Below are 9,447 nucleotides of genomic sequence, written 5' to 3' on the forward strand. Positions count from 1 at the left end.
TCAATACTTGAAGTTGACCTCTATTTTTTTACCTTCTCGACCCTCTTTTATGACTATATACTCTTCTTTCATGAGAGCAAGAGATCGATTGCTCCATGGAAGTCCCACCTCTATGGTATCATTGTGCAATCATGCATATAACCCTACTATCTGTCGCTATACATTTGCGTCCATTTCTTTACAATTAATAAATCTACATCTACGACATTATAACACTCCTCCGAGTTCACTTTTGTCCTAACCGTCACTTAATCTTGGGTAGTTAAGTCTCTCCAAACTCATCGTCACTTTCTTACTACTTTTTGACCATCTACTTCAACACCTTTATGTTCTCATAATAATTTTTCTTTGTAGATAAAAAGATATATTGTCTCCCATGCATGACTTCCTCTATCATATTACAGGGCTTACACTTATTATATTTTCTTTCGTGTCCTTGATAACAACGTTCACTCACTCGGTCTTATTCTTTGACTTATCGAGTTCTCTTAAGTGAATATAAGCTCTAGAGTAGTCTAACTCTCTAGTTTTTCTTATCATACCTCTATATGATTAAGCCCCTCTTATAGAATTCATTAGTACTTACACTTAGAATACCCCTTGGTGGTAAATAGCCCCTATATGCTAATGAACAAAGCTTTCATCTGATATAAAATTTGATGCACTCACCGAAGGCCAACATCTATAATACCATAACATTTACTCAGATTCCATACCTCTTCTTATCATTGTATTGTTTATTGAAGTAGATATCTCATTTACTCTCAATCATACCTCCATTTAAGTCCCTCATTGGACTTTTCCGTGTGTGTTGTATTGTCTCAAAATATTTTACTATAATCTATTGTATCATTTCATCTTCTGGTGACATCTCTATTGTATTTAGATTTTTATGGGATGAACTCAGATTATGATCACTTAATGTATGGTATCTATTAACACATCAGAAGATATCTACCATCTTCGATTGTATTTAATCTTTCGACAATCGATCTTCATCCTCTTGCTCTTGGGTCACACACGTATGAATCATTAGGATAGTTCATCACCCAATAGCTCTCGAAATCCATCAATTTCACTAAAATTGGTTTGTCATTGTTTGAATCTTGTGCCCTTACCCCATACACAATCACGTATAACTTCTTTTGTAATAATTCGAATGGCAATACATTGGTATATTCTTCAAGAGTCACCATCTCTATATTCTCTTGCTATGTAACATGGACTTTCGACCTTAGTCCCTTAATCAATTGTTTTATCGAGATAAGGTGTATGTGTCTCGAAACCTTGTTCGTTTGTAGCACCATATAAGATAAATCTATTCCATTAGAATGAAGGACCATGGAATAACATGATCTCGCTCTTGTATATACAAGAGTTTATTGCTTTGACCTTTGTTTAAGGAAAACCTTACACCTCTACTTCATGTTATATCTTCTATGTCGACTTCTTTTATGTGTGTTAGACACTTCACCAAGTTCCACCTAAGTTACTTTGCTCCTCATTTGCATTGAGCTGATGGTGGCTCTCATGTCCACCATTCCATGTGTTAGCCCTTTGTTAAGTCTGATTTTCACATCGACTCTAAGTATGCTTTTCTTTAGCATTGCATAGGGTCGCCTCCCTGATAGATCTCACAATGCATCAACCAATGTATTACCTTGTACGAGATCATATGATGACTCCTTACCACTTACTTAGACCATTGAGCTTTATGTAATTATTGCTTTGAGGTATCACCCTTCAATATGTGCAGTTCATTGTACATGATTCTTCCTCTGAAAATCTAAAACTTATCCCTACTTCATATTTAAATAATTTTTTTTTGCATCATTCTCTTTAGAAGTTTCAGAGATCACCATCCTCCTACACTACTTTGTCTTGCTAAATAAACTATGTGTTGTTCTGCCACTAGAACATAGTTGCTAAATTATGACTATTGACCAATATAGCCCTTATTACTCCTCTTAAGGTCTAGCAATATACTGAACCTGCTGCATACGTCAGTCTCCTATAGATGAATCATTCTCATATCAAAGAGAAATTTTTCATTTCTATGATGCTGAGTTTCGATCACCTTGGGATGACCATAAATAATCTATTGTTTGTATACAAGCTTTTGCATGAGTACCAAATTTTTCGAGTTAGTAATTTTCCTTACCTAATATGAGTTTTGTACAACTCTTTCAGTTGTCAAGCAACTCATCCTCTCTTACACGATCTTATCCTTACATGATAATAGCTCGAACTCAATGATCTCAACTTTTGTGTGTTATGTATTCTTTCTAGCTCATTTATCCTTATAATATCTCTTGTGTGAAAGGTTGGTCATTTATCTGAATATCAATCTCAGATGACTACTCCTTCAAGCAATTCCTTTCTCTATTTCTCTACATAAGTGTTTCTTGAACGATCATGCAAGCTGGTTGCCCTTAACACGGCTTCATTAGATACTCACATTTGCATATCAAATGTTTTTAGGTGTACTTATCATACTCTAACACCATATATCATAGCCTTAGCTGATTTTATCTTTATCATATGACCATTCAAAGTCTATAAAGTTTATATTTATAATTTGTATTGTCTATAAGTGTCGGATAAAATGTATGCTGATGAGATTTTAAGCTAAAACGTTTTTTCTAACTCATTTTCTCTTTTATAAGTTCTTATGGAACCTCTTAGAAACTATAAAAGTTTTACGAAAGATTAACCCTTATATACAAACATACAAGGATGTGCATCTCCTTTGATCTTCCTATCCAAGCCTAATTGATGCATCCAATCACATAGGAATTGGGCTTCATTTGCATGGGCATGTTGGGCCACGACCCGCTCATTATCTCATACCGCGAATGGGCTCGCCGGATCCGGCCTACATCTCACATTGATCCCATCACACGAGAATTGGGCCTCATTGGCGTGGGCTTATCGGCCCAAAACCCACTCACTGCCATCTCGCACTGTGAATACGGCCCACGGCTCACATCCCCAATGTGCAGGCGCCCGCCCGCTAAAAATCTCAACCCCCAACCAAAACCCCGAACGCGAGGAGAGAACGGAGGGGCAGCGAAAACCTAGTCCGATCTCATTCCTCCAGATCCCGTCGTCCTCCCGTGATCCACCATAATTCAGGTTCTATCCTTACTGTCGATCAATAGGTGCCTCTATCCATGCCGGACCTTCAGGCCCTCGTCACCGATTTCGTCCTCAAGCTGAAGAGGCGGTAAAATTTTTCTTCCTCTATCTCGGGTCGTCCTTGGTTTCTGTGGTATTTTACTCTTTGTGTTGTATTGGTCCTAGGAAAATCGAGGGGTCGCAAGCTACCGCAAAGCAGACGGCCGAACTGCTGCGGCAGGTGGTCTCGCAGCAGCGAATGCCGTACACGAATCAGGCCTCGGTTCTCATCGAAGCTGTTAGGGCTGTTGGCGAGCAGTTGATTGCGGCAAACCCCATAGGCGAGTTGTCAAATTCATACCTTTTTGTTTTCCCCAATTTGTTCTTGTTGTTTGAGGCATTTGGTGGCTTAAGAATGATTGACCTGTACTTGGGATCTCAGAAATGAAAGAATCTTGATATTCGATACGTTTTGATTGCCTGTTTGGATGGAGAAAAGTTTGAAGCAGAGAAGAGAAGTGTATCCTCCTGTTTGATGAAGTAGGAGAGAACTGGAGAGATTTTGCTCCTTCTCAAAATTGGAGAAATATGTAGAGTGAGTAGAGAGAAAGTGGGCATACAAATATCATATTACTAATTTGATCTTACATGACAAGGAAGAGATTTGCCAAGATTCTGAAATGACCATAGAAATCCTCCTCAAAATTGGAGAAATATGTAGAGTAAGTAGAGAGAAAGTGGGCATACAAATAACATATTACTAATTTGATCTTACATGATAAGGTAGAGATTTGCAAAGATTCTGAAATGACCATAGACAAAATTTTCAACTAGCTACTAAAACCTCTTCCTCTCTGTGAGTGAAAAGGGGAGTTTCTCTTCTCTTCTTCCTCCTCTCTTCTCTTCGTATGGTTGACACTGTTTTGAGATGTTGTACAAAATCATGACAATTTGTACATTAGGGGCCTTCATGTAGCTATAAATTATCATTGAGCATTTGTGTGTGTAGGAAAACTTTTGAAACTCATTAACTGGCTGTTTGGTCGACCACAGTTACAACATTTGTACCTTTAACTGCAATGTAGTTGTAAATTCTCTGCCACTTCTAGACTCTTTGAAGTAGGGAGCTATGCAGATTTAATGAATGACAACTAAATGGTACAGGATACTGATGATAGCTCAATCAACAAAATGCATAATGTAATTAATATGACAAGCAAAAAAATAAATAAAATCAAGTTTTTAAATGAACATTTTAGTACATTTGATGCATGCTCAAATATGATGTTTAGTACATTTGCTGGATGAATTTACAAGATATTCTTGCATAGCTGATAAACTATTATTAACATAATCATTTCTAATGATGTCAGTTCTCAATAAAATTGTTCTTGCAGAGCTTGCTGTTGGAAACATTGTAAGGCGTGTTTTGCATATCATCAGAGAAGAAAATCTTTCCTCAACTACAGCAGCAATGGAAGGATTGGGCTTAACTGCTGGTAGTGATGATGATGAGGGTGAACATGAAGATCGCCCAGGATTATCAGCTGCAGCTGTTGCTGCTGCTGCTAGAAGTACCCTTCGTGCCCCCTCTTTGCAAACTCTTCTTGAAGACATTCCTGAGTCTGCTGTGGCTCCTCATCCTTCCTCTTCAGGAGGAGATTCTGAAGGAAAAAGCAAATGTATCTCCTTTATCTCTACCTTAGGCTTGCGTTAAGCAATTCAGCATGCACGGATAATTTCTCTTATTATTTATTTTTTTCAGTATATTTCTGTTATATGTGTTTATTTGCATAAGATTTAAGTTGTTCAGTCATAGTCCAAGGCATGATAAAACAAACTTCCTTTGGGAATATGGACTTGTTAGATATCTCGTATTCTGGTTAAAATACTTTTCTTCTTTAGCTGCCGATAGGGGCTCGAGGAGCAAGAAGTTGAAGCATGATGTAATTGAGGCTATCAATGAACTGATTCAAGATATTGATACCTGCCACGAGCTAATCTCGGAACAAGCTGTGGAGCATATTCATCAAAAGTACTAATCTCTGTGACATATCATTGAATTTTTTGCTGTTAATTATTGGCCTGAATGTAGAATCTTTTTTTCATCATTATGGAATCAAACCTTTCTTGTGATCAGAGTTTTTTTTTTAATTTATTGGCATATTTATTTTTTTTATGTTTTTAGTACAGACAGTTGTTGATAATATAAGAGTTAAATGAAATTAATTTTTTTGCCAATTATCTATGCAAAAAAATATCAAAGAGAAATATGTAACTAAACACCATTGGCTGTGTTTATACAAGCAGAAGCCCTGAGAAGCAAGATGCTTTTGCAGTCAAGTAATATTGATTTTCATTACTCCTTTTTGTTTGCATACATAATGAGGTTCAAGATTTTTAGATAAAACATGTACATGTACATTTAGTAAAGAAAGGCACGCATAAAATGCAAGTAAAGCTGTTATCTTACCATATATGCAACACTAACACAAGTTCCATTAATTGACAAATTAATGATGATGTAACTAATTTATTTAGAATTTGTTTCAGCAAAAAAAAGGAAAACAATCTCCCACGACTCTCGTTTCTTAAAGGACTCTATCACAATGTGCACATCAAAATTGATATATGCTTGGGTAGCAAATAGCTTAATGTGATTGTTATTGCAAAACTCAAAATTTACAAATGCTTTGTATGTTGTCATTTATCTGTTTTTCTTATTTTCATGACCATCAGGTTCACAAGAAAAAATATGTTAAACTAGTGTAGTAATTTGAGCATACCAGTATGCTTTTTCAAATTTTTTTTATGAACCATTTTGTATAAATGTAAACTCTATATAAAATTATAAATCTGTTATGCAGAGTATGTAGAAGAATAAACATTAACATCTTGGACCAACTGGAAAAATTTTAATGTAGTCATCATGGTGGTCATCATAATTTATTTCTCTTCTTGTCAGTGAGGTAATACTTACTCTAGGCCGTTCAAGAACAGTCAAGGAATTCCTTTGTGCAGCAAAAGAGAAGAAGAGATCTTTTCGGGTATTTGTTGCAGAGGGTGCTCCAAGGTTAGCACTCTTGCCCAGCTATATTGTGTGCGAGTTCAGTTTGAGACATCTAGTGAACTGCCGTACACAATTTTGGTCATTCTTTGGCACTATTTGTATTGCTATGTTTAAAACTTAGGTATCAGGGGCATGTTCTTGCAAAAGAGCTGGTTGGAAAGGGAATACAGACGACTGTTATAACGGATTCTGCTGTTTTTGCAATGATTTCACGAGTGAATATGGTAATTTGAGAAACTCGTGTTGTAGGAAAACTCTTGTATTTCTTGTGTTATTCAAAACTGTACTATGTAGGTGATTGTTGGAGCTCACGCAATCATGGCAAATGGTGGAGTGATTGCACCTGTTGGCATAAATATGGTTGCACTCGCTGCTCAAAGGCATGCTGTTCCATTTGTTGTTGTTGCTGGTAGTCACAAGGTTAATACTCACCGTGCTGTGCTGCCTTCTTGAAACTCTTAAATTTGCTTGATGCCATGCTAACTTTTTAGTAAATTTAAACTATCATCATGACTTTTTGTCACTAAAAGTGATCTAGCATAGTTCACACTTTTCACGATAAAACAGTAACTTGATTTGTGTTAGCATCATTCAAATTCAATCTAACTTTGGGTGTACATTTGGTCTTTTTGCCAAAAATTAGTAGAAATAGGCTAGAATAAATCAGATTCATTTGGACTTGGCTGATTTCGGACAGCAAGGAGAAGTGGAAAGTCGAATGGAAGAAAAATAATTGTTGAAGACCTTTGAGTGTAAACTAGAGAAAAATACTCCTGTTGCTGTTGTCAATTACTGTAATTATCAAATTTATCACTTGCCACTAATGTTGTAATATATGTTTTCCACCACTACTTGAGATAAACAAGAAAGAATGTAGTGGGAGAAAGGGTGGCTAGAAATACCATCATAGAGAGGGGAGTTGTCATGGGATTTGCAATTAAATTCAAATAGTATGGGTTCTTTTGTGATGTTTATACAGTGACTTCATAGGAACACTAAAAAAGTTTCAGAAATGATGTTTTAAATTGTTTGCGCCATTAGCTTTACATAACTTCATGGATCTACTTGCGTGACCATATTGTAGTAATATATTCTTGTGCATTAATTTTCTCAAGTTCAGATCACCTGTGTGTAGCATATTCAAATATCCGTAACAGGTCTTCTTTAATTGCAAAGGCCTACTTGAATAAAAGAGAAATTAGCCACACAACAGTACTTTATAGCTGCCTCTTAATGATTGACAGTATTGTGCTTCTCTTCTGCATTTAATTTGTTTATCTACATGCTTGAGATATTCTTATCCTCTCCTTTTCTGTTAGTTATTTTTTTGCGTTGTCCTACATATTTGATGCATGTCCTGAAAGAATAAAATTATGTGGTTATTATTTTGCTATATGGCAGTTATGTCCGTTGTATCCACATAATCCTGAGGTTCTGCTGAATGAATTTAGATGCCCATCTGATTTACTGGATTTCGGAGAGTTTTCAGATTGTATGGATTATGGTAGTTTGGGTGGCTCTCCCCTTCTTCATGTTGTGAATCCTGCATTTGACTATGTTCAGCCAAAACTGGTTAGCCTTTTCATCACTGACACGTAAGCTCACTTACCTTTCCTCCCAAAATATTGCAGCCTAAGGTGCAAGATGACCCCTTTTCTGTTTTTTCTTTTTCCTCTGCTGTGTTCTTTTATGCTAATGGAGTTAGAGCATATAAACTTGTTTTTTATCATACGTTTCATTCTACTTGTGTAACTTAACTTGAATATCATAATTTTACAGAAGGTATCAGCAATTTCCCTCTTTGTAGATGAAATCTTATGGGATAGATCAATGTTATGGTAGGATACATAAAAAATAATAATAAAATGACTTCTTGAATTTGCCGGCACCAACTGGTATGTTGCACAGATGCATTGGCAGTTGGCACATTATCAAACCTGTAGGTAACGTTATATTATCAAACCGGTAGATGAGGTCACTATGGTCAGCCATGTTATACTTAATGTAACTATAACACAATGATGTTAAAAACAGCATCTAATACCAAATGTGCAACTTTATGAAACAAGCTTGATCTGTGTGGGTTAGTTCTATGGGATTCTTGATTATTATTAGCTTTTGCCATGGCTAAAGGATTAATAGAACATGTTGTCCTTATTTTAATCTTTAGATTAGGTCCTCACTTTTATATATTCTTTTTAGCAAGGCTCTTTTTCTATCATTTTTAGGCAGCTCGGATATCAAATTTTGTGTGTAGTTCTAGTAACCAACTACACGGCCTAGCGGTAGGCCCCATGGAGTCAAGTTTCCTCTTCCTGACCATTGTGGGTTCAGTATACTCGACAGATTCCATGATGCCTTCCATGGAGATGATGTGGAAAGGCAGTGAACTCCAAAAAAGCGAAAATAACATTTACTTCATTATGATCCTATGCGCTTAACAATGACATCTATTTCATTGCAATGACATTTATGTAGGATTATTGGGTTTTGGGGTCACGTGTTTTTGTATTATGTTCCAGAGCTAAACTCAACTCATTGATTGTATTTGTAGTTACAGACGAAAAGTTTCCACCCTTAACCTACTTGCAATTTTCTTTAAGAGCATCTCGACCCTATTCTTATCTAAACATAAATTATTGCTTCATCAGGCATAACTGGGTTGTTTGGTGAATAACTCAATTAATTAACATCAAAAACAAACATGGGAAACAAAATTGGAGCAAGTTAAGTCAACAATGAAATAGTTGACTAACCTGTTGGTGAAAGAACATGGGGGGTGGAAGAGACACAAAGTCAGTCCACAAAATTCATACAAGGATCATCATAGCACCATAAAGTCATGAACCAAATTTTTGCCAACTAGACAAAGTGACATGCTTCTTGTCATATAATTTACTATTAGCTCTTGATTGTATTCCATCACTCCTGTCACCCAAAATGGGAAATGGAAAAATGCTGTCTTTGTTTTAACTGCTGGTATATTATCTATACTAGGATTGTCATAACAATCAATTCTTCAATATTGGATTACCATGCCAATAATTCTAGCTTGTTCTCTTGTCACTACAGGGGAGGACATAACCCGTCCTATGTGTACCGGCTTATTGCAGATTATTACTCTGCTGATGATCTTGTGGTACAACGAAATTCAACATAGTGAAGGTTTATTTTAAACATATGTTTTATGAGATTCTGGTTTGGATAAATTTTCCGGCATGTGTTGATTTTTTCGAGTGGATGAACTTTTCTTGTGATGA

At 36.1% G+C, this 9,447-nt stretch overlaps 1 protein-coding gene across 1 annotated transcript; it reads left to right on the forward strand.

The window, feature by feature from the left end:
* The first annotated feature begins 3,023 nt into the window (after positions 1 to 3,023).
* On the forward strand, positions 3,024 to 9,447 carry LOC135626701 (uncharacterized). Its single transcript, XM_065132219.1, has 9 exons — positions 3,024 to 3,226; positions 3,304 to 3,458; positions 4,515 to 4,799; positions 5,023 to 5,152; positions 6,083 to 6,190; positions 6,309 to 6,411; positions 6,482 to 6,607; positions 7,589 to 7,782; positions 9,260 to 9,447. Exons 1-9 carry the CDS (start codon positions 3,174 to 3,176, stop codon positions 9,345 to 9,347), a joined length of 1,242 nt encoding a protein of 413 aa, XP_064988291.1. The 5' UTR covers positions 3,024 to 3,173; the 3' UTR covers positions 9,348 to 9,447.

The sequence above is a fragment of the Musa acuminata genome, chromosome BXJ2-11 (genome assembly GCF_036884655.1).
Source record: "Musa acuminata AAA Group cultivar baxijiao chromosome BXJ2-11, Cavendish_Baxijiao_AAA, whole genome shotgun sequence".
NCBI lineage: Eukaryota > Viridiplantae > Streptophyta > Magnoliopsida > Zingiberales > Musaceae > Musa > Musa acuminata.